The sequence below is a fragment of the Mastigoproctus giganteus genome, unplaced genomic scaffold (assembly GCF_048544385.1).
Source record: "Mastigoproctus giganteus isolate SK-2022 unplaced genomic scaffold, ASM4854438v1 scaffold_15, whole genome shotgun sequence".
Lineage (NCBI taxonomy): Eukaryota > Metazoa > Arthropoda > Arachnida > Uropygi > Thelyphonidae > Mastigoproctus > Mastigoproctus giganteus.
The window spans coordinates 2,976,677-3,002,342 of NW_028328292.1; the positions used below are offsets into that span (position 1 = coordinate 2,976,677).

The following is a 25,666-nucleotide window of genomic DNA, read 5'->3' on the forward strand; positions in this document are numbered from 1 at the left end:
CGAAAGAGAAAACCAAGTTTTTTAGATGCAGAGGAAGCAATATTTGTAATATGCTTGTGCCAAGAGAGATTAGAAGTCAGGGTAATCCCCAAAAGAGATATATCATTTTGCCTAGAAATCGGAGTGTCACTAAAGATAAGCATAGGAGCAGAAGAATCCTTTTTGCGAGATATAAGACAAGACTGAGTTTTAGAAGGGTTGAAATCAACTAAGTTGTCTTTGCCCCACTGGAGAATTACCTGAAGATTGGCATTTAAGGAATTGGCAGCAGATTTTCGAGAACTTGAAGCTGATTGAGCAGGACAAGGTTTCTCAAAAGGGAAAGTTGAATGCAATGTGCTATCATCGGCAAAACTATGGATAGGATTTCCAGTCAATGGAAGAAGGTCATTGATATACAAAAGGAAAAGAGTGGGGGAAAGAACTGAACCTTGGGGGACACCGGCATTAGTGGAGAAGTTAGAAGACAGAGAGCCATCTACCATCACCCTCAGTGAGCGATCAGAGAGAAAACTGGATAACCAATTTCTAAAAATAGTTGGCAAACCGTAAGATGGAAGCTTGTTTAGAAGACCTTTATGCCAAACACGATCAAAAGCCTTTGAGATGTCAAGAGCAACTACTTGTGTTTCACCGAACCTTTCCATTGAATTAGTCCATAAATGGGTAACATAAGCCAGAATATCACCAGTGGATCGACACTGACGGAATCCATACTGGCGATCGTTGATCAGATGGAAGGTTTCTAGGTAGTTTAAGAGTTGGCGGTTAATTGATTTCTCCATTACTTTAGAAAGAGTAGAAGTAATTGCAATGGGACGATAATTGGATAGGAGGGATTTGTCACCCTTTTTAGGAACTGGCTGGATATGAGCAAATTTCCAAGCAGAAGGAAAAACTCCTTTGGAATAAGAAAGTGAAAAAAGGCGGCAAAGAATAGGAGTAAGTTCAGGAGCACAAGTTTTGAGAACAAGTGGAGAAACACCATCAGGACCTGGAGCTTTCTTAGCATCAAGATTCATCAAAATCCTTCTGATATCCTTTTGACGGAAGACCACAGGAGGCATTGAATGGAGCGTGTTAGGAATGGTGGGAGGTGTTTTACCAAGATCATTAATACATGAGCTGGAAGAAAAATGGGATGCTAGCAGGTCAGCTTTATCCTTGGCTGAAGTGACAACAGAACCATCTGGTTTGGACAGAGGCGGGAGCAGAGATGGGCAAAAGTTGCGGCCAATAGCTTTGGCAAGAGACCAGAATGCTCGGCTACCATTAGGGCAAGAAGCAAGTTTTCTACTCTTAGCCTGTTCAAACTCTAGTTTGGACTGATTAATAACTGCTTTACAATTGTTGCGAGCTTTGGTGTAGGCAGAAAATGAAACTGAAGAATTAGAAACAAGCCAATTACGATATGCAACATTCTTCTCTTGGACAGCCTTAGCACATTTATTGGAAAACCAAGGTTTAGATAAAGGAAGAGATTTTAATGTGGAGTGTGGGATAAAGGATTCCATTCCTGCAAGAATAATTTCACTGACACGATCTGAGCAAACGTTGACATCAGAAGTTTTGAAACAGTAATCAGACCAAGGAAAAGAAGAAAAGAAGTCTCGCAGGTCATCCCATTTTGCATTCTTGTAATGCCAAACAACACGAGGTTGGGAATAGCCATGAGATAAAGGTTCCATTGGAGAAGAGACAATCACCAAGTTGTGATCTGAAGTGCCTAAAGGACCTCTCACTTCGACCTTGTACTTAGAAGGGTTGTTTGTGAGAAAAAGATCAAGCGTATTGGCTGTATGATTAGGATTGTCCGGTATTCTTGTAGGTAAATGAACAATCTGTGCTAGGTCATTAGTAATTGCAAAAGCCTCAGCATCTCGACCTGCTGGGTCGGTGTGACTGGAAAACGGAAGCCAGCTGGAGTTGTGAACATTAAAATCACCAAGGAAAATTACCTCACTGTTAGGAAAGTTGGACTGGAGAAAGTCAAGTTGCAGAGAGAGGAAGTCAAAGAGCTCCAAGTGATTAGTGGAGTTGGGAGAACGGGAGAGACAACAGATGAATTTTACACAATGAGGTAGAGAGATTTTAAGTCAGAGAAGATCAAAGAGAGGAGATTCCAAATTGCCAAGTCTCTGACAGGGAATATCAGAACGGACATATGCACAAGTACCACCTTTGAGGCGAAAGGAATCATACAGCAAATAGTTTGGACATCTGAGATGAGAAGTAGTTGAATCAACTGATAACTGAGATTCAGTCAGAAAAAGTACATGGGGTTTGGAAGACTGCAAGTGGAAATGGACATCGTTGAGATTGGAATTAAGACAACGTATATTTGTGAAATGAATTAGGAAGTCCTTGGGAGGTTTAGATCTTTTCGCAGATAAGCTTGCTCTATTATTTTGACAATTCATGGTGTATTCAATAGTAAGAAAAAGTGGGTGGGACATGCTGTATGAAGTAATGAAATTTTTGGATATGGCGTACATGTGGTAAGAATATACCCAGATCCTTGACATAACGTGGCCTCGACAATGCTCCCCGCATACACACTACTCGGACTCCCTCCAGTCACTATTTGGCAGAGTAGAGGTAGCAAGATTATACACTAGCTGATCTGGAAGCCTCCTAGAGAGTTACCAATAGGTTCGGTCCAGTGTACTAACTAGCGGCCGGCCTGCGAACACCGTTTTAGAGCTGTACCCTCGAAATGTAAGGAATAATGGATCTCGCCACGACATTCATCATAACCTCAAAAATCATCAATCATACTGCATGATGGAAGAGATAGGGAAGGGTTGGCCGGAACTTAGCTCTAGAGACTAAACATGGGTTCCACCACTTCAAGCCTCCAATAAGCAAAGTGGTGGTATTTCACCGGTTGATGATAGTCATCTACCACCTAGTACTGCCTGGTAACATAGAGGGGCGGCGTTCCTCCATGTGGTGTGGGCGCCACACCTCGACCCCTGCTTACGTTGGTTCACACCTGGGTGGTCACCCACCATGTACTTGTGCATGGGGGTTATACCCAGGATTACTAACAGTCCCACCATCGTGAAGGTGCAAGCAGAGGATTTGGCTGTCATAGACCGTCCGGACTTCGCCGAAATTGGGTCCACTTGACTTAAGCGTCACCCGAATATCAGTTCCATCAGCGTTTTAGACTCCCAGGTAGCAAGAACAGCTTGTCTGGCATATCTGAGAGAATGTCTGTGACAACCTCAAGGACCAAGGTTTAGGCCAAAATGGATGTCAGATGAACTAATGAGGCATATGCCAGAGAAGAAAAATGCATGGGATACTTACAAATTAACACATGACACAGAAGCCTATGATAGATACAAGTTGATATGCAACCAAGTTACAAAGGAGGTTAGGCAGGCGAAGGCAGATTACGAGAAAATCCTTGGCAAGGAATGCAAAGAAAAACAGCAGAGTTCTTTACTTATGTAAACTCTAGAAGGAAGGGGATGAATCAGATTGGTCCACTTGATATTGATGGGTCAACTGTTGATGATCCTGCTCAGGTAGCTAACAAACTAAATGAACATTTTGCATCGACATTCACACATGAGGAGTTATTCAGCGAGGGGAATGCCAGAGGTGTATTCAACTCTAGCAGTAAGCTACAGAATCTTGAAATAACTGGGAGTAAAGTGGAGGAGAAACTGTTGAAGATAAACACAAGAAAGGCAACCAGGGTGGATGGGATCTATCCAGTTATATTAAAGGAGGCAGCAAAGGAAGTACGCAAACCCGTAGCCATAATTATGAGAGCTTCCTTGGACTCAGGGGAGGTACCCATAGACTGGAAATGTGTAAATGTGACCCCAATTCGCAAAGGAGGATCAAAGGCTGACACAAGTAATTATAGACCTGTGAGCTTAACTTCTGTTCCAGGAAAATTAATGGAGGCACTGGTTAAAGAAGCACTGCAGGATCATTTAGACAAGACTTCAGTTATAGCTCGGACACAGCATGGTTTTGTTAAGGGGAAGTCTTGCCTGACCAATTTGATTGGATACTATGATGCAGTCACAAAAGAACTGGATGCTGGGAAAAGCTTTGATATTATATACTTGGATCTTAGAAAGGCTTTTGATACTGTTGCACATGGAAGACTGCTACACAAATTGGAGCAGTGTGACATTGGAGGCAAATTGCTGCTATGGATAAAGGGGTGGTTGAGGGGGAGAAGACAGAGAGTGGTAATCAATGGACACTGCTCATCGTGGACTAATGTTATTAGTGGAGTCTCTCAGGGCTCAGTGTTGGGTCCATTATTGTTTTCTGTATTTATAAATGATATTGATGATGGTATATCAAGCTTAATGTCCAAGTTTGCAGACGATACAAAGGTTGGCAGGGTTGTCAAGGACACTACTGACACTATGCTGCTGCAACAGGATCTGGAAAGGTTGAGCAGATGGGCTGAGAGGTGGCAAATGAAGTTTAACATTGACAAATGTAAAGTACTACACATGGGGAACAGCAACCCCAGAGCAACGTATCAACTCTGTGGTACTACACCGACAGTGGTAGAGAATGAAAGGGACTTGGGGGTGGTTGTGCAGGCAGATATGAAGTTCTCTGAGCAGTGCAGACGGGCTGCAAGAGTAGCTCATGGAGTATTGTCAATGATATACAGGAATTTTTCCAGCAGGGATAAGGAGGTGATTATTCCATTGTATAAGGCAATGGTCAGGCCACACCTAGAGTACTGTATACAGGTCTGGAGGCCTCATTTCAAGAAGGATGTAGAGCTGCTGGAACGAGTACAGAGAAGGGCAACAAGATTAGTGAATGGAACAAAGGGGTGCTCTTAGGAAGAAAGGCTTAAGTTTTGCAAATTACAGTGTCTGGAGACTAGGCACCAGCGAGGTGATCTGATAGAGGTGTATAAAGCCTTGAATGGTTTGAGCATGTTCAATGCTGATGGGATTCTGCCTCTAGCTCAGAAAAATCACCTGAGAGGGCATAAATTGAAATTGAGGAAAGACAGATGTAGGATAGACGTGCGGAAATTTGCCTTTAGCCAGCGGGTGGTTGGTTGGTGGAACAGACTTCCATCCTTTGTGGAGGTTGATAGCCTAAATAAGTTTAAGGCTCAGCTGGACAGGTATTTTGAACGAACAGAGGGGTGAAGTGGAAGTGGGTTTTTTTTTTTTTTTTTTGGCTGATGCTGCATAAGCTTGCTTTCTTGCATCAAATGCCTCTACTAATGCTAATGCTAGAATAGATGTGCGGAAGTTTGCCTTTAGACAACGGGTAGTTGATTGCTGGAACAGACTGCCATCTGTTGTTGTGGAAGTTGATAGCTTAAATAAATTTAAGGCTGATCTAGACAAACATTTGGAGTGACTGGATGGGTGAAATGGGAAGGGTTTTTTTGGCTGATGCTGTGTAAACTTGCTTTCTTGCATCATATGCCTCAACTAATGCTAATGCTAATTAGACTGTTACTAGTTTTAGTCCATATCCATCATTTTTGCTCACATAGAATTCCTTTAATTTTCTAGGATACAATCCCTTCACCTTTTAACACTAGAACTGTCACTGATCATTTTGACTAATGTGCATAAACTAGACTTTTAAGTTGTGTTTTCAACATTTTATTATAAACAATGATATAAAGTAACTGGTGACAGTACATAGTGTTGTACTTATACACATAAAAGTAATGTTTTTGACAGCAAAAAATTTGAACACAAAACTTTTTTGTCTAGGAAATAAAGTGAAGTTTAAAAATTAATTTCCGCAATTTAAACAAATGACGGTGTTTTTAACAGTTCCTGTACATTTTCCGCATACATACTTTTTACACACAGTGGCCACGATTTGTTACTGGTTTGAGCTGCTTTCTATGAATGCTTTCTATATATTCTTTGAGTTCTTCAGTTAGATTCAACATAAAATCGCTTCTCTTCTCTTCTCTTCATGACTTTCCCTGTCACTTCTTTATAAATAATCCCAGCATTGATTACTGCAAGATATAATATATTATATCTTGCATATAATTATATATATATATAATATGTTTGTTTGTTATTTGGTTTTTAGGAGCATTAGCAACTAAGGCCATATTGCTCCGGGAATATGCGGTGGTCATTCCCTGACCTTTCTGCATCCTCCGTATTTGGTAGTGACGGGCTCGAACCCCAGTCTAATCAAGAAGCGTGTGCTACGCACTGCTACTCCTTCCCACCTGGCTGCGGAGGTGCCTTAAATAATAATATATAATATATTATTACTGCAAGATATAATATATTTTATAATATATTATAAAAGATGTGAACCGGCCATCTATGTGAACATGCTTTTGTTGAAATATCTTTTAGCCATTTGGACTAAAACATCAACTCCATACTCCGTACTTATTGTAACACTTATATGAAGTGCACTCATGATTATGACATTATGTTCCTTTGAAGTGAACATCCAGCTGAAGGACCACCAGAGTTTAAAACTTCCCATATGTGTCCAGATTTTGAAATATCTTTGCTGCCCACTGATAGGCACATATAGTTTTTAAGATTATGATGTTGTATATCATCTACAGCATCACTTAATGTAAAAGAATCAGAAGTATTATTTTCATTACTAGATTCCTTGCCTCTTTCATTAGGAATCCATTCATCACTTTCTTCTCTAAATACATCTCCTCTCTCCTCTCCAGATTCAGTTTCAGATAGCTCTTCTAATTCCTCTAGACATTTCTGAATTTGCTCTTGGGTAAGATCATAAGATTGCCACATTTTAGTAATGCAATTAGCACTGTAAAAATTGTTGAACTAGCACAGTAAAAATTGTTGAAATACCTTCCCACATATAAGTTCCACTCAAACTAAACTAAAATGGCATGGCACAGCAATATATATATATCAGTGACTCCTATACACACACTCATACCTGAAGTGGCATGCACAGACATGCAAACATATGCACCTGGGCATGTATTTGCACAAACAACAGGGTGATACAAATCACACGTTTGTCATAAGGTAAATAAATGCAAAAACTTGATTAACTATAAAAATTAGCTAGTTTTATCAAAATTTTACAAACAGTCAATTTGACTGTTTTCACAGTTTTAGGTATAAGGCTAAAATTCAAAATAAAAACGTGTGCAAAATTACTTGTAATTGTGATTGCTGTAAGTTAATGGAAAGTTAGGAAATACCATGGACTCACACTTCTGCAGTTAAAAGGGCTGCAAAACTCAACAATTTAAAGTAGACAAACGGTTAAATTAACTGTGTCATCAGCTCTAGTGTTAAGTGGTCAAAACCCCACACCTTTTAAATTTCTGCATACGGCTCTACCACAAAAAACAAGAAATTTAATTTCTTAAAAAATTAAGAAATGCAATCAGGATAATGCACAGGAAAATTTCAACTAATATTCCAGAGGGGAAATCTGCATAGACAAGCAAACTGCAGTGAAACCACCAGATGGAGTTGCTTAAGCAACAGCCATTTCTCATTTCCTAACGAAAACACAGAAAAACTGTAACAGAAAAATGTGTCAGCACATGAAAACTGTCACTGTCCCTCAGTCAAAGAGCTGGACACCTAAACACTCTCTAAAGCAGTTATGAAAATAATGTCAAGTATCACATAGCATTTTTATCAAAATACAGTATATTATTCATGGATACAAAAAATCCCAAAGGGATACTGGTCAAAATTACCTATGCGGTCCATTGATAGTGTTAATTTTTTTTTGAAAGACATGTATAACACCTGTACCACAAGCTGAGTCCTGTATACAAATTTGCTCTGCAGTATTTATTTTATTTTTTTCAAATTCTGATGATGGCATCTCTCAGTTTGTCAATTTTATTGCCTTGCTAAGTGATATGTGTCAGTGGAACTGCATCAGATAGTCTAAATAAGTTTGTAAATGCTGCTTGCCAGCAAAGGACAGCCTATTAATGATAAATTTTATCATATGCTCCATGAGAATCCACAGCCATTACAAGTCTAATCAGTATTACTGTAACAGTCTTGATCTTCATTTGCCTTAATCGCAAATTCCAGTGACCTATAAAAACACAGTATGTCAATTATCCTTGAAAGTATCCAGTCCAGGGAGATTTAAAATATGAAAAGGTCACCTATTAAAGTGTTCACATCCATATTAGAGAGTGTGGCTTTTGGAGAGGTCATCTAACATGTGATTTCTAATACTTCTTGCCAGAATCAAGCCTGAGTGCCTACCCTTAAGGGCGTCCGTTAAGGCAGTTTCACTGTATAATGCTTGCAACTGTTTTGATTCTTATCTTAAGTCTGCAAGCTAATTTCACAAATGTGTATATACGAAGGTATATTTTCTTGATTTCTTGCTCTCTTAAAAGCTGGATATTAATGTAAACTTATCAATTAAACAAAACTGAAAACAAACAATAATTAAAATAAAATTAATAAAAGAGCCCTTTTACTGGTGTCAATTAATTAAAGAATTGTGATAAAAATACAGTCATGTCTAACAGTGTGAGACCTGTGAAGTTGGCAACAAGTTAACAGTTAGAAGCTACCAGAATTAAAACAGTATTAATATTATAATATCATAAAGTGAAAATTTTCCAATAAGATTTTCAAAAAAATTATCAACGAACAACTCTGCCTAAAATCTTGCCATATTTTAAATTATACCAACTTTTATAAATTGGAATTCAAAAAACGTTTAATACAGATTTGCCTTCTGGTTAGAATGTATTGGAAAATTAATAGAAAGTGGTTATCGCGTTTAGTGCTATGCACCAAGTACACTCAGGGTAACAACACAACTGCTCAGTGCCTGGACAGTAGTATGTGTTTTGAACAAAGAATAAAGATACTCAGTCTAACTGCTGAACAAAACAGATTAGAACTTTTGAAAGGAAGGAATTCTACTCTCAAAATCTCAGGCCAAAAAAAATTTACACATGCACATTTGTTTAATCAACTGTTGTGATAAAGTTGCTGACAGTAGCACAATGCATGGGTGCCTCTGTAGCCAGGTGGGCAGGAGCAGCAGTGCGTAGAACACGCTTCTTGATTAGACCAGGGTTCAAGCCCGTAACCACCAAATACGGAAGATGCGGAAAGGTCAGGGAATGACCACCGCATATCCCCGGAGCAACATGGCCTTAGTTGCTAATGCTCCTAAAAGCCAAATAACAACAACAACACAATGCACATGCAAAACGTGGAAAAGAATAGTTTCTAATATTTGTGATTTTTAATTAAAGTTAAATAACGGGCTTCACAGAGATATTTTGTGTGTGTGTGTGTGTACGCATGCATGTATGTATTTTTCATGCACGTATAATGCATGAAAGGAATATGACAAAAAGCAATACATTGTACATTGCTACACAGCGAAAGACTTAAAGACACAGTTTTATAGATTATACAATAAAAAATTTAACTCTAAAAATAATACTTCAGAACATCACAGATCAAACTGGTGTAATTACTTAAATAAACTAAATTTGAATATCTCAGAACAGCAAAGAATTCTCATGGTTTTAAGATTCATATACATCTGTAAAATCCAGCACATTTGTGAACATTTTAAAATCTGTAAATAATAAGAAAGCAATCTGGCACTAGTATCAAAGATCATATTTGTTTTTAAGAATTGATGCAATAAAAAAAAGAATGATCTCTCATTATAAGTACTTGAAGGACAATCTTATCCTTTAATCTGTTCTTGCAGATTAAAGGATAGGATTTAAACTGCAAAAATAATGCAATGGTCTTAATTATCACAGCAAAAGAAACTTATCTTTCAAACAAGTTACCGCAATATTGCACTACTTTGAAATAAATAGCTTCTCCAAAAGGTTAACTTGCCATTTCTTTAAAAGATGAGACTACTAAGACAGTCTGTTTCAAGACTATATATATGCGGCTGCAACACTCATCATCCTGCAATGATGATAAGTGTTGCAGCTCCTAGACAATTAAAGAAGAGAGCTTAAGAACCACTGGAAACAAGAATGAAATTATTAGTACTTATAGTGCAAATGATGCAAGAAAGCAAACTTATCAGCCAAAAAAAAAAAAAAAAAAAAAAAAGAATTCCTATAACATCTACCCATCCCCTGTAATAGCCTATATTCTTCTTCCTTGAATTTATTCAAACTATCCACTTCTAAAACACCAGATGGAAGGCTGTTCCAACGATTAGCTATCTGCTGGGTGAAGACAAATTTCCACACATCTCTCCTGCAACCATCCTTCATCAATTTACGTTGATGCTCCCTTACGAGTGTATTCTGAATAATGGAAATGCCTTCAGAATTGAGCTTATTCAATCCAGTCAAACCTTAAATACCAAAATCATATCTATTCACAGTTGTCTAGTCTAAAAATGCTGCAATTTGCAGGAAAAAAACTTCTTGGTAAGAACACCCTTTTGTTCCCCTCACTAATCTCACTGCTATTCACTGCACTCAATTTAACAGATCCATATGGTTCCTAAAGTGAGGTTTCCATTCCTATATACAGTACTACAGATGTGACTTATTCATTGCCTTGTACAACAGAATACGGGTAGTTCTCGACTTTACGAGCTAATTCGTTCCTAGCACACACTTGTAAAGCGAAAATTTGTAAAATGGGAATTTATTTCCCATAGACATAAGGTTAAAAATAGGGGTTACGTTCTTGACAATGAAATTAGTTAGCTAATTAGTTTGTTTAAACAATGATTGATTTATGAAATAATGAAAGAAATGAAAACGAAGCCTGTAAAATCAAGCAAATTAAAATAATAGAGAAATTATTTATACAAATGTTAAAGAATGTTTATTCTTCATCATCATCTAAATACAGACTTGTTGATCACTCATTATTGACTCGGCACTTGTTGGTTTGTTGCACGAGGAGTTTTCTTCAGAAACATTTCAAGAGGCATTTATTTCCAAGATAATATTTTCTTTTAATTAGAAATTTTAACAATTGCATGCATAAGCATTTTTTAACAGCACATACAAATTGCAACTAACACGATTCGTGTAGAGTAACAAGTTTACGAAGCTTAAAAAAAAGGAACGAAGAGAAGATTCTGAAAATTTATTTATGTTTTTTATACAATCTTCAATTGTATAAAAGGGGAAACACATTTCGCTATAATAACATAAAAAACCACACAATTCCAGCTATCAGTATTTTCACAAATGGAAGAAGATCGAGTTCACTACCCATTTATCATTGCCTGCAAATTGCCTGCAGTAAGTAAGAGAAAAGCCCAATAAACCGGAAAGTGCAAACTGTTTTTAATTGTTTTATGGTCGTGACCTCCAGAAATGTGCTTTAGAAAAATATCACAAAGTTGTTTAAAATTGATTCTTATAATGGAATGATAACAATGAAAGTGTAGTGCATTTTAATGATTTGAATTGTTAACTAATACAATTTACAAACCACGCTCACGACCTTTTACATGGCCTTAAGGTCACGCTCATGACCTTAAAAATGACTTTATTTTAGAGAGATAAATAGCTTAATTAACAGCGAAAATTTCAACTTCCGAGATCTTGAAACGAATTACCAAAAAACAATGTGTTATTGGGTTCACATTACGATATTTTAACGATACGATGGTGTCTCTGGAATGGATTAATATCGTAAAGCGGGGTACACTGTATTGTATAGCTACGCATGTGTTTTGGAATGCGGTATTTATGAATGTTTAACATTCATTTTTTGCAATTAAAATTCATATTTTCGATTTTGTTGATACTTGGGAAAAAAAACTCGTAAACCTGGGAACTTGTAAAGCGAAAACTCGTAAAACGAGAACTGCCTGTAATCAACTCCTCATCACTGCTAAAATACAACACTAAAATTAGTATTAGTAGTGGCAAATTATGCAAAAAAGCAAGCTTTTTTGCATAATTTGCCATAATTTTGCATAATTTGCACAACAGCCAAAAAAAAACCTTACAATACTGCCCCTTCAATAGCTTGAGTAGTTCTTCCTTGAATTTATTCAAACTACTCACTTCCACAACAACAAATGTAAGTTTATTCAAACAAACAACTGCTCACTGGTGGAAGACAAACTTCTGCACATCTATCCTGCAACTGTTCTTCATGAATTTGAATTCATGCTAATTATGGGCTACCCCCACTTCAGCAGAGGCCACCTATCACTCACAATCAGTATGAATATGGCTAGCCCCCTGCTCTTACCAAAATTAAGCTAAACTCTCCAATTGCATATCTAAACTACCCTACTATAACAGTAATTCTACTGACAACACAGGCTTATTTAACCTATAGTCTTAGTAATAAGTATGGTATGTGATTTAATACTCTTCAGACATTTGTCAGTATACACCACACCATGTGACAACAAAGAAAGTATCCAGTGCTTCAGCTATAATACATGGTGTTTGAGACCTTGTGGGCAGCACAGCTGATATATTCACCATCCTTCGCACATCATGTGGAAAAGACAAGTCCAAATCCCATCAATAATGCAAAGAAGTTTTATGGGTCTTTTTCCCAATGTGGCTGAGTTAGTCAGTCTCGGGCGACAGCAGCATGGTCTCCACCAGAAACATGGGGTTTTCAAGTTTTGCAAAAAAGAAAATCAATCAGAGAACACATTCAATGTACAGACTTATTATATACAGTGCAACATGGACTAAGTTGTTGATGCACCTAAAACCCAACAACACGATATATGGATAGCCTATGTGATATGTATGAAAAAAATAAATAATAACTTCTAGATTTCTACTGGTTCAATTTTAATGAAATTGGGGATGGGGTGACAAATCTTTTTAATAGGCCCAAACAAAATTTCATCAAAATTCATTCACCAGGAGTCTTGTTATTGCAAACTGACTGAAAACAAAATGATAATTTTTTAAGATAAAAAAATAATTTCATTAAAGTTATTGAAAATAAAATAAATAAAATAATTACTGAAAATAAAATAATAATTTCATTAAAATCTGACCAGTAGAAATCTAGTGATCCAATTTTAATGAAATTTGAGATGGCTCAACCAATCTTTCTAAGAGGCCCAACATAAAACTTCATGAAAATCTATCCAAATGGAGTCGTGTTATTATGTGTGGACAAATGGAAAAAAAACAATTTCTGGATTTCCATTGGTCCAATTTTAATGAAATTTGGAATCGCTCAATAAATCTTATTAATTAATAAAATATCACGAGCATGTGACCACTGGGAGGCAAGTTGTTACATGCAGGCAGACATTGTGAAGACAATAAGCACATTATGTATATATATTAATGTGCGTAAAAAGGATATATGCAGGAAAAATGTGCAGGAATTTGATTTCAGCCAGAGAGTGATTGATTGTTGGAACACACATCATCCATCTGGTGTTGTGGAAGATCTGTTTAACTAAAAGAGTTGTTTAACTAACTCTTCCACAAAGAGTTGTGGAAGAGTTGTTTAAATAAATTTAAGGAAGAATTAGACAATTATTAGTGAGAATGGAGAGAGAAGCAGGTTATTTATTTTTTCTGCTGATGCTATATAAGCTTGCTCCCTTGCATCATTCGCCACTACTAATACTCACCTCACATGTAAAGTAAATAAATCATTGGCTGCTGTAAAGACAGATTAATATTTGTCGAAAACTTGAGACTTACAGCCCAAAAAAATTTTACATATTAAGAACATAATTAAAAAATATATTTTTTAAAATTCTTTCTTTTGTAATTGATGAAAATTACTTAGCATAAAGAAAAAAATAAAATGAAATTTAGGTGTGACAGAATTCACGGTTTATAGTTTATCTATTTTTATTGTTTATTTCATGATTTTAATTTTTATATAGTTTTAGAGAATTTTAATATATATTTATGAGCCAGTTTATTTTCTATTTTTAATTAATGAATATTTTAGCCCATAAATTAAAACTTTTATTTTTACTTGTGTGCACATTCATTGCTTTAAAGAACAATATTACGAATGCCTCACATGACCACCAAGAGTTTTTTCAAAATTATTAATGTGCTCTATAACCATTGTTCACAACAAAACGCAGTCTTGAAACTTATGCTAATTTATTCTTACCTACATAATTAAGATCACTTATGCTATACATAATTAAGTTGCAAATAAATAGGTGCATATATATTTAAATATAAAATAATAATTTGACCAATTAATTTTTAATATATTTTTCTACACATATTTTTGCATACTACTGTATGTTAATATAATATATCCATTAATGCTCAAAACTAAATCATATGTACAAAAATATGAATACATTTTTATTCATAAAGCAAAACAATCTGTCTGACCTCACAAATGGTCGAACACAATCTATTACAATATGAAAATTGGGTAATCAAATTAAAATATCCTGTGTTCAGAAAATCAATATTTTACAATTACTGCTCACATTATATAACAATTTCAAAATAGCTATTATTGTAAAAATGTTACAATGATACTGTTTGTATGATCCTTTGATGTGGGGAGCAAATGGAGACAGAATAAAGTCAAGCCAAAAAAAACATCACTGGTTGGATGCCAGAATACTGGCATCCAACTGGGCCACTCTAACAAGATCTGGATAAGTGATTTAGATGGGCTCAAAAGTGACAATTGAGATTTAACACTGATAAATACAAAGTGCTGCATCTGAGTAGCAATAATTACAGAATAACGTACCAAATGGGTAGTCCTAAATTCAAGGAAAGCAAACCCTCGATTTTTTGGACCCTAACATAATGGAAGGGGTCCAGAGTATGTCTACCAGGAGTTAAAAGATGATCATGACATTGTAGAACAGATATCATCTTTTAAGGGCACAAAACATGGTACAGGAAACGCCCCGACTTACGCAATACTCTACTTACAGAAATTTGACTTTACATAAGTTTTTGCTAGCCGGTGCAAATTGAAAAAAATATAGAAACATATTTTGCATCTGTAGGGATAAATGGAGGTATTGTATAAATATTGTAATGTGAACCCAATAACACTTTTTTTTTTTTTTTTTGTAATTCATTCCAAGTCCTTGTAAGTTGAAAATTTCTCTATATTACTAAGCCATTTATCTCTCTAAAAGGTCACTTTTATAATAGAAATTGCACCACTCTTTCATCGTTATCATATGTTCCATTATAAGAATCAATTGTGAATGGCTTTGTGATATTTTTCTAAAACACATTTCTGGAGTTTACGACCATAAAACAATAAAAATAATTTGTTCACTTTCTGGTTTATTGGGCTTTTCTGTTAGTGCATCTAATTATAAATGGGTACTAAACTCGATCTTATTGCATTTGCGATAATACCGATAACTGGAATTCTGTGGGTTTTTACGTTACAGTATTATGGTGAAATGAGTTCCCCTTCAATGAAATCTTCAATCACATAAAAAACATAAATAAATTTTCAGAATCTTTTCATTCCTATTTACTTATTACAATGGTGAAGGGAAAGGGACAAACAGAAAGTGTAAGTGGTGGCAGTGTTAGGAAACGAAACAAAAATTGATTTAGAAATGAAAATGATTAAGAAGCAGGACAAAGTTTGTCATCTATTGCAAAAGAATTAGGTCTCGCTGCTTCAACAGAAAATACTATTTTAAAGGCCAGTGCATGTATAAAAGAACATGTCAAAAGATCAAAGCACTAAAGATCAACAGTGATCACAAAACAGTGTTCAGGTGCTATATCGAAGATGGAACAATTTTTAATAACATGGATGGAAAATCAGATTCAGAAGCGAGTGCCCCTGAGTCTAATGACCAAATAAGCAAAAGCAACAAGTATTTATGAGGATATTAAGGATAAGTACGGCAAACCCCAAGTGTTTGTTGGTGGCAAGCAACAGGTGGTTTAATAGGTTCAAGCATTGTGCTGGTTTCCAAACGTTAAAGTATGTGATGAAGTTGCCAGTGCCGATTCTGCAGCTGCAGAGAAATTTTGTGATGTGTTGAAAAACAATTATTGATGAAGGTGGATATTCAACGCAGCAAATTTTTAACATTGACAAGACAGCTCTGTATTGGAAAAAAATGCTGGATTGAACATACATTGCCAAAGAGATTGCCAAAAAGAAAAAAGACAATGCCAGTGGGAGATTACAGATTAAAACCAATGCTTGTGTACCATTCTGGAAATCTTTGTGCATTTAAGGGCATCAATAAAGCCACCCTACCCGTGCATTTCCAATCGAACCTAAGAGCATGGATAACAATATCTCTCTTTGAGGATTGATTTAAATGCTGCTTCATTCCCGAGGTTTAAAAATATTGTAAAGCATGATGTTCCTTTCAAGATTTTGCTTCTATTAGATAATGCTTCTGAACATCCTATGCATCTAGATGATTTCAATTTGAACACGAGTCATATTTCTACCACCAAACACGACTTCACTCATCCAATCTATGGATCAGGGTGTTATTTCGAATTTAAAAGCATACTATTTATGCACATTTGCTCGGGCATTGTCTGCAGTAGATGGTGAGAAAAATTTTACGTTAAGAGACTTTTGGAAATCTTACAATATTTACCACACCATCTTAAACATTAATAAGGCAGTGGAAACTACTAAAAGTTGTTTAAATGGCACATGGAAGAAAATATGCCCACGGCAAGTAAAAAGGCTTTGAAGGATTTGAAAAAGAAGAATCATATGAAGAGGTTACAGATAAGATTGTAAAGGTTGCAGAGCTTCTTCAGCTGGAGGTTGATGCCAAAGACGTGGAGGAGTTAATAGAAGCAGAGGAGAAGGAATTATCTAACGAAGAACTTATTGACTTGCAGGCAGCGATAGTGAAAGAAGAAAATGCTGATGAAGCTCAATATGAACCAAATGAAGAACCCAGACGCTTCATCACCAGAGAGATGGCAGTGGAATTTTGTGAAATTGCATCAGCAATGGTGAGGTCTGAGAACATGGATCCTGACAGCGAACGATTCTTAAAAGTTAACAGAGGGGTGAATGATATGCTTTCTTGCTACAAAAAAATCTACAGTGAAAAGAAAAAAGCCACCGTCCAGTCATCCATTAATATGTTCTTTTATAAGGTTGAGCAGCTGATCCCTTCTAAATCTGCACAGCCTTCAACCTCTGTAGCAGCATACTTATCAGCTGAAGACGTCGATTCCGGAAACGATGCTCGAGAGGTAAAACTTACTGATGTCATGCCTGTCTCCTCTCTTTTTTTTTAATTTTATAATTTTGAAATTTTTTAAATTGCACGCTTTTGTAATTTTTTTTGTGCATGAGATAAAAAATTGAATAAATACAATAAATAATTCTATTTACATGTTTGTTGAACATTTCTTTTTTGATTCAATCAATTCAGTGAGCACAGTTGAGAGTGCTGCACAAGCATTTAGGGAAATTCTGACTTAAGCAGAGTTCCACGGAATGCAACCCTTATATAAATCGGGGAGTGGGTGTATTGTTATACCCATTGGTACTAAAAATATTAAGAGTAGGAAACCTGAGGATTTAATTAACATGTACAAGGCAATGTTGAGAAAAATTTGAGAGTAAGGACTGAAATTGAAAGCATCTGCAATTCTACCCAAACATAATAGGAGGGAGTACATAATGAGAATCTATCAATCAATTTGCCCCTGGAGACAGAATTTTTCTAATTGTGGATTTTGTATATTAAGAGAAGAGATTGTTTTTATAGAGTTAAGAATATTTGCAGATGACATTGAGGCAGTGTTAGGTGGGCAGAAAACTACTAGGTGAGGGATAACACAGACTAAAAGATTAAGAGCATTTGCAGGGACGAGGTGTACTGATTCTTGCATTACTTCTACTGGAACATACAGCAGCCTGAAAAGCAAGATGTTAGGGATTTTAAGGGCTGCTGGAGATCCTCATGGAACAAGCAAATATGGGCTGTATTAGGGTTACTAAGAGAAAAAAAAAAAGTGAATATATGCTTGTGTGTACACTAATGCTAGGATACAGTAAATAAATGTGATGAAGTACATCATCAAGGCAGTCATTGTGAGTATGTCCGAGACAAGGTATCACTCAGATTTAAAGGATACACATTTTGAATATGGGGGAATACATTCTGTACAGAAAAAACAGACAGAACAGAAGGGAAGAGGGGGGGGTTGTGCTCTTATTTAAGAGGCCCATAAAACCTAAGGAAACACATCCAATTGACATGGATGATAAGTGCAACATTGAGTCAATTTGGTGTGTAGCATAAGCACTAGAAAAACAAAAATGACAGGAGTTTGTTATAGGACTAATGACTATGGTGAATATGACAAAAAATTGTACAGACATGTAGAGTGAGACAGTAAATCAGAATAAGTTAAATCAATTTTCTATTTATACTCTGACCTTATGACCACATAAGGTCATAGAAGTTCACAAGATAGAGAACAGAAAGCTCAATGCCGATGGAATTCCTACTCTTGCTCAGACTACACACATGAGAAGAGATAAATTCATACTGAGGAAGGGCAGTTGCTGGATAGATGTGCAGAAGTTTGCCCTCTGAACTCAAGATACAGTTTCCAATCAATTCTCAATGCAGTTTCATCTAGAAAGAACACAGAAACACATTCTATTGAACTAACATCAAAGAAGACATGTTTGGAGGTGCCAGTTAAATATTGTGGTTGCTGTAATCACCCTCATTGCTGCAAGGTATCATGATCAGATCCTTATGTCTGCCCTTTACAGAGATTAGTCCAGACTTTCTTTAATGGATGACTAGGAAGCTGCGACTCCTGCTTGCTTTGCTCACCAACCCCCACGCACGCTTTGCTTTTCTACATAATACGTAGAGGTATGACAGAGTAAGTCAAATCTTTTCTATGTAAATAACACGCCTGTTAAAATGCACGGATCGATATCTAATCAGGAAAGAATCTATGTAATTATTTACCTGTGCATTTGTAGTGCATGGCATTCTCAAGGTCAAATAAATATCCCTATGTAATTATTTACCTGCATTTACACAGGTCACTTAGGAAAAGGCCTGGTAAAAATTCAGATCTTGGGTACCACTCCATACTTCGACTAAAAGTCAGGAAGAAGGCAGTGACTGGCAGGTGCCACTCACTGTTTAGCCCCCTTTTCCTTCTAGGTTGACATGCCTAGGGTGTTTATCCCTCACTTGGTGCTGTTTTGAAATCCGGAACTCATTTTCAGATTTTAAAACAGCGGGATGGGGACGATAAACACCCTACCTAAGCTAAGCACCCCCCCCCCTTCTCGATGACACAAAACAATAAGAATCAAAATGCATTCACAATAATCACCCAATCACAGAACTCAACCATACAATCACTCCATTCTACGACTGGAGACAAGTGGTACCCAAATAATAGATTTTAGCCAAAGGCTTTTTGCTTCGCATTCCATAATGCATGAAGAATATTGTTTCATCCAAAAGAGCAGGACTAAAATATTTAACTGAAATATTTACAAACTATACAAATATTTAACTGAAATATTTACAAACTACAAATATTTAAAATATTTACAAAACACTAAACTATTTACAAACTACAAATATTTAAAATATTTACAAAACACTAAACTATTTACAAATATACAATATTCATTAATATACAAAAAATGTTACATTAGCATTAGCATTAGTATAGGCATTTGATGCAAGAAAGCAAGCTTATGCAGCATCAGCCAAAAAAAAAAAAAAAAACCCACTTCCACTTCACCCCTCTGTTCGTTCAAAATACCTGTCCAGCTGAGCCTTAAACTTATTTAGGCTATCAACTTCCACTACAAGGGATGGAAGTCTGTTCCACCAACCAACCACCCGCTGGCTAAAGGCAAATTTCTGCACGTCTATCCTACATCTGTCTTTCCTCAATTTGAATTTATGCCCTCTCAGGTGATTATTCTGAGCTAGAGGAAGAATCCCATCAGCATTGAGCATGCTCAAACCATTCAAGGCTTTATACACCTCTATCAGATCACCTCGCTGGTGTCTAGTCTCCAGACACTGTAATTTGCAAAACTTAAGCCTTTCTTCGTAAGAGCACCCCTTTGTTCCATTCACTAATCTTGTTGCCCTTCTCTGTACTCGTTCCAGCAGCTCTACATCCTTCTTGAAATGAGGCCTCCAGACCTGTATACAGTACTCTAGGTGTGGCCTGACCATTGCCTTATACAAGGGAATAATCACCTCCTTATCCCTGTTGGAAAAATTCCTGTATATCATTGACAATACTCCATGAGCTACTCTTGCAGCCCGTCTGCACTACTCAGAGAACTTCATATCTGCCTGCACAACCACCCCCAAGTCCCTTTCATTCTCTACCACTGTCAGTGCAGTACCACAGAGTTAATACATTGCTCTGGGGTTGCTGTTTCCCATGTGTAGTACTTTACATTTGTCAATGTTAAACTTCATTTGCCACCTCTCAGCCCATCTGCTCAACCTTTCCAGATCCTGTTGCAGCAGCATAGTGTCAGTAGTGTCCTTGACAACCCTGCCAACCTTTGTATCGTCTGCAAACTTGGACATTAAGCTTGATATACCATCATCAATATCATTTATAAATACAGAAAACAATAATGGACCCAACACTGAGCCCTGAGGGACTCCACTAATAACATTAGTCCACAATGAGCAGTGTCCATTGATTACCACTCTCTATCTTCTCCCCCTCAACCACCCCTTTATCCATAGCAGCAATTTGCCTCCAATGTCACACTGCTCCAATTTGTGTAGCAGTCTTCCATGTGCAACAGTATCAAAAGCCTTTCTAAGATCCAAGTATATAATATCAAAGCTATTCCCTGCATCCAGTTCTTTTGTGACTGCATCATAGTATCCAATCAAATTGGTCAGGCAAGACTTCCCCTTAACAAAACCATGCTGTGTCCGAGCTATAACTGAAGTCTTGTCTAAATGATCCTGCAGTGCTTCTTTAACCAGTGCCTCCATTAATTTTCCTGGAACAGAAGTTAAGCTCACAGGTCTATAATTACTTGTGTCAGCCTTTGATCCTCCTTTGTGAATTGGGGTTACATTTGCACATCTCCAGTCCATGGGTACTTCCCCCAAGTCCAAGGAAGCTCTCATAATTATGGCTAAGGGTTTGCTTACTTCCTTTGCTGCCTCCTTTAATATAACTGGATAGATCCCATCCACCCCGGGTGCCTTTCTGGTGTTTATCTTCAACAGTTTCTCCTCCACTTTACTCCCAGTTATTTCAAGATTCTGTAGCTTACTGCTAGAGTTGAATACACCTCTGGCATTCCCCTCGCTGAATAACTCCTCATGTGTGAATGTCGATGCAAAATATTCATTTAGTTTGTTAGCTACCTGAGCAGGATCATCAACAGTTGACCCATCATTATCAAGTGGACCAATCTGATTCATCCCCTTCCTTCTAGAGTTTACATAAGTAAAGAACTCTGCTGTTTTTCTTTGCATCCCTTGCCAAGGATTTTCTCGTAATCTGCCTTCGCCTGCCTAACCTCCTTTGTAACTTGGTTGCATATCAACTTGTATCTATCATAGGCTTCTGTATCATGTGTTAATTTGTAAGTATCCCATGCATTTTTCTTCTCTGCCATATACCTCATTAATTCATCTGACATCCATTTTGGGCTTAACCTTGAACAATATTTCTTAGTTGGTATGTAAAGCCTAGAAAGCTTCCAAGATAAGTTCTTTGAATGCTTCCCATTTTGAATTTGCTGTTGGTAACATCATCAGTTGGTCCCACTGTATAGAATTTAAATACTGTCTCAGTCCATCGTAGTTGCCTTTACGGAAGCAATAACCCTTCCCTTTACCTCTAATGGTAGTTACCTCTTTGAGTAAATCCCACTTCAGCACACTGTGATCACTGCCACCTAGTGGTTCATTTATCTGCAGATTCTTAATGCATGAAGAATCACTGCTGATAATCAAATCAAGAGTATTACTCCCTCTAGTTGCCTCCCGAACATGCTGATGTAGAAAACAATCATCCAATAAATCCACAAAAGCCCTGCTAGTGTGTGAGTGACCAGCCCCCAAATTCCAGTCAATATCTGGGAAATTAAAATCTCCCATTATAAGACTCTCTGATTTACTGGCCCACTCTATTTCCCTGTACAATATCTTATTATACTCATCAGAGTCATTAGGCCTATAGCACACTCCTACTCTCAATTTTGATCCCAATGCTTATGTCACACCAAACTGACTCAACACTGCACTGTCCAGCGATGTCGACTGGCTTCACTTCCTTGGTTTTTATGTGTTTCTTAACTAATAGCATAACCCCTCCCCCCTTCCTATCCTGTCTATCCTTTCTGTAGACGTTGTACTCCCCAAATTGCAGTTCTGCATCCCTTATATCTGTGTGACACCACGTCTCTGATATCCCAACAATATCTGCCTTTGATGTTTTGAGCAATACCTCAAATTCATCAAATTTATTTACTAAACTCCTAGCATTGGTGTACACGCAAGTATACTTGCACCTGTTTCTATTCTTAGCTACCCTAACACAACCCATGTGTTTACTTGTACCGCAATGGCTCCCAGCAGTCTCTGAAATATCATGCATCTTGTTTTTCAGGCTTCTGCTCATTCTAATAGAAGCAGTGCAAGAATCTCTTTCACCTCTGCCAGTGGCTACTGTCAATCTATTGGTCTTTGTCTCCCCCCAAGGTAGCAGTTTTACGACCCACCTAATACTGCCTCAATAGCATCAGCAAATATTCTTGCACCCTTTCTATTTAAGTGTATCCCATCCCTGTAGAAGCAATCTCTCCTGTTAACAAGTACAGTCCAGGCTGAAAAAAATTCTACCCCTTGAGCCTTGCACAATCTTTCCAGGGCCGAATTGATCGACAAGGCTCTCATCATATACTCCCTATTGTGTCTGGGCAGAATTGCAGACACTTTCAAATTCAACCCTAATTCTCGGCTTTTGTTCAACAGTGACCTGTACTTGTTAAGTAATTCTGCCGGTCTCCTACTCTTAATATTATTAGTGCCAACGTGTACAACTATATCACCTTTTGTGCCCTTAAAAGATGATATTCGTTCTACAACTGTCTTTCCTCAGTTTGAATCTATCCCCCCCCCTCAGGTTCTTAGTCTGAGCAAGCAGAAATATCCCTTCAGCATTGAGCCTGTTCAAACCATTCAAGGCCTTATACTCTTTAATCAGATCACCTCACAGGTGCCTAATCTACAGATGCTGCAACTTGCAGAACTTAAGCCTTTCTTCGTAAGCACACACACACCCCTTTGTTCCTCTCACCAATCTTGTTGCCCTTCTCTGTACTCGTTCTAGCAACACTACATCCTTCCTAAAATGAGGCCTCCAGACCTGTATACAGTACTCAAGGTGTGGCCTGACCATTTCCTTATAGCCTAATTATCCATAATGAAAATGAAATGCTCGAAACCAAGTAGTTCATATTAATTTTTACTAAAGAGTTAATTGAAACACAGATATGTACATCAATTATCAATAAAAATTAACTGAGTAAGTAATCAGTTACAGTGATTTTTCTGAATTAATAAAATTGGCTACACTGACCTCTGCAAAGCCGACACCTCCGTATAGCAGATACCTTCTTTTGATCTAGTGGCATCTGCTTTAGAGAAATTTCACTGTAATTCTTTTAACTTTCAAACATGTTGCTTTCCATGGATAATGAAGAGCTGTAATAATAGCAAGATTTGCATCCTTTTGCTGTACACTGCTAATGTCAAAACTAGGAAAAGTGGAAATTTCTGATTCAGTTCCATATTGACACTGATCTGTCACATATGAACCATCAGTACCATGGGATACCTTAATATTTTCACTGTGAATAAACAACACTTTTATTGAAAATGCATATAAATTTTTTTTAAAAGGGTTGTACTACCATTTATTTATCTGTAGTGAAGTACTGAAGCAATTTTTTTTTGTGGAAGTGATGATGTTATTATAGAAGCTTTGGTTTACTCTTAGCTTACTTTAGCAAAAGGATATAAATTTTGCTGTTATTATTCTAAATTTTTTTATAGGCTTGATGCTTCTTAAGATTTTTTATTTTCAATTATGGATAATCAAGAGTTGCTGCCTTTAAAAAAAATTGATAAAAAAGTTTTAAAATATTTACTAGATTGATGATATCAGCCACATACCAGAAGATGCACAGTGGATTCAGAATGCTAAAACAAGGTTGGTTTATTAGATATTTTATTTTAATATTTATGTATACATTTAATATAAATTATGCAATTCAATATACATATATAAATCAGAGTAAATCATTCTTTGTGTAATTACTTAACTAGCCTTAATCCAATCACATTTATAATTGGCAAATATATATAATCTATATAAGCTTTGTTATTAAGATTTGTTCAATGTTGTCATAATTTTGTTAAAAGTGTTTGTTAGTGTTAATATTTGTCTGACAACATGGTGCAATGAAACAAAGCTTATATAGCACTATCCAGGAAAAAAAAAAAAAAAAATATTCCTTATTCCTTCCAATAATTTGTCCAAACTTTCCTTAAATTTATTCAGAATACTTACCAACACTAGGTGGAAGTTTATTCCAACAACTGATTACTCTTTGGCAGAATGCAGATTTCCACACATCTATTCTTCAACCATCCTTTTACAGTTTAAATTTATGCCCCCTTCTATGTTTTATATGAGAAAGAGCAAACATGTCATTGGTATTTAGTTTACGTAACCTTGTTAAAGCCTTATATGTCAGTTAGATCACCATGTAGATGCCTAGTTTTCAGAGAATGAAATTTGCAGAACCCCAGTTTTCTTGATAAAAGTATCCTTTTGCATTCCCAACTATTCTTGTTGCCCTTTTTTTTTTGACAAAATTTTTTTTTGTAGTTGTTGGCTCATAGGCTTCTCTGGCCATAATGCACCTCCCAAGGTTTTTGCAGTACTTTGATCCAAGCCCGAGGCGGGAATCGAACCCGCGACCTTTGGGTTGCCAGGCAGGCACTTTACCCACCCGGCTAGCCCGGTTGGCTCGTTGCCCTTCTCTGCACCCTATGCAACAAATCTATGTCCTTCCTAAAATGAGTTTCTATGCTTATATAAAGTATTCCAGATGGCCTAACCATTGCCTTAGTGGGATAAAACCCTCTTTATTCTTGCTGGCAAAGTTCCCTCTTTATTGACAGAACCCCATGAACTGTTTGCACTTAAAGAGAATTTCTTGTTTGCACTTAAAGAGAATTTCATGTCTGACTGTACATTTACCCCTACATCTTTTCATTCTCCACTACCCTGTGTGTGATAATCCTTAAGTGGTATGCTAATTTCGAATTATTGGTACCCAAATGCAGCACCTTGCATGCATTTATCACTGTTTAACCTCAATTGCCATATTCCAGCCGAACTGGTTAGTTTATCTAGATCCTCTTGACGTAGCATCCCTGATTACTGTCATTAACCACTGTGCCCACCCTTGTATCATTAGCAGACATAGATATCATATTTGAAATACCTACATCAATATGATTAACAAATTGTAAAAACAGTGGTCCAAGAGCAATCTCTCTGGAACCTACTCATCACATTAGTCCATGAAGAACAATGTCCATTTATAACCACCCTTTGTCTCCTGCCACTTAACCATCTCTTTAATCATAATAATAACATCCCTAATGCCACGTTTCTCCAATTTATACAATAATTGTAGTTGTAGTGCACTATCAAAGGCTT

General features: G+C 36.8%; 1 protein-coding gene across 2 annotated transcripts in view; it reads left to right on the forward strand.

Annotated features, from left to right (window-relative positions):
* LOC150074911 (cytoplasmic dynein 2 intermediate chain 1) overlaps positions 1-25,666 on the forward strand; it is a 466,509-nt gene that overhangs the window by 41,658 nt on the left and 399,185 nt on the right. For both annotated transcript variants that reach the window (XM_090389329.1, XM_090389330.1), the window contains exon 4: positions 24,087-24,145. In XM_090389329.1, the coding sequence (XP_090245455.1) occupies positions 24,087-24,145 (59 nt within the window). The remainder of the gene's footprint in view (positions 1-24,086; positions 24,146-25,666) is intronic.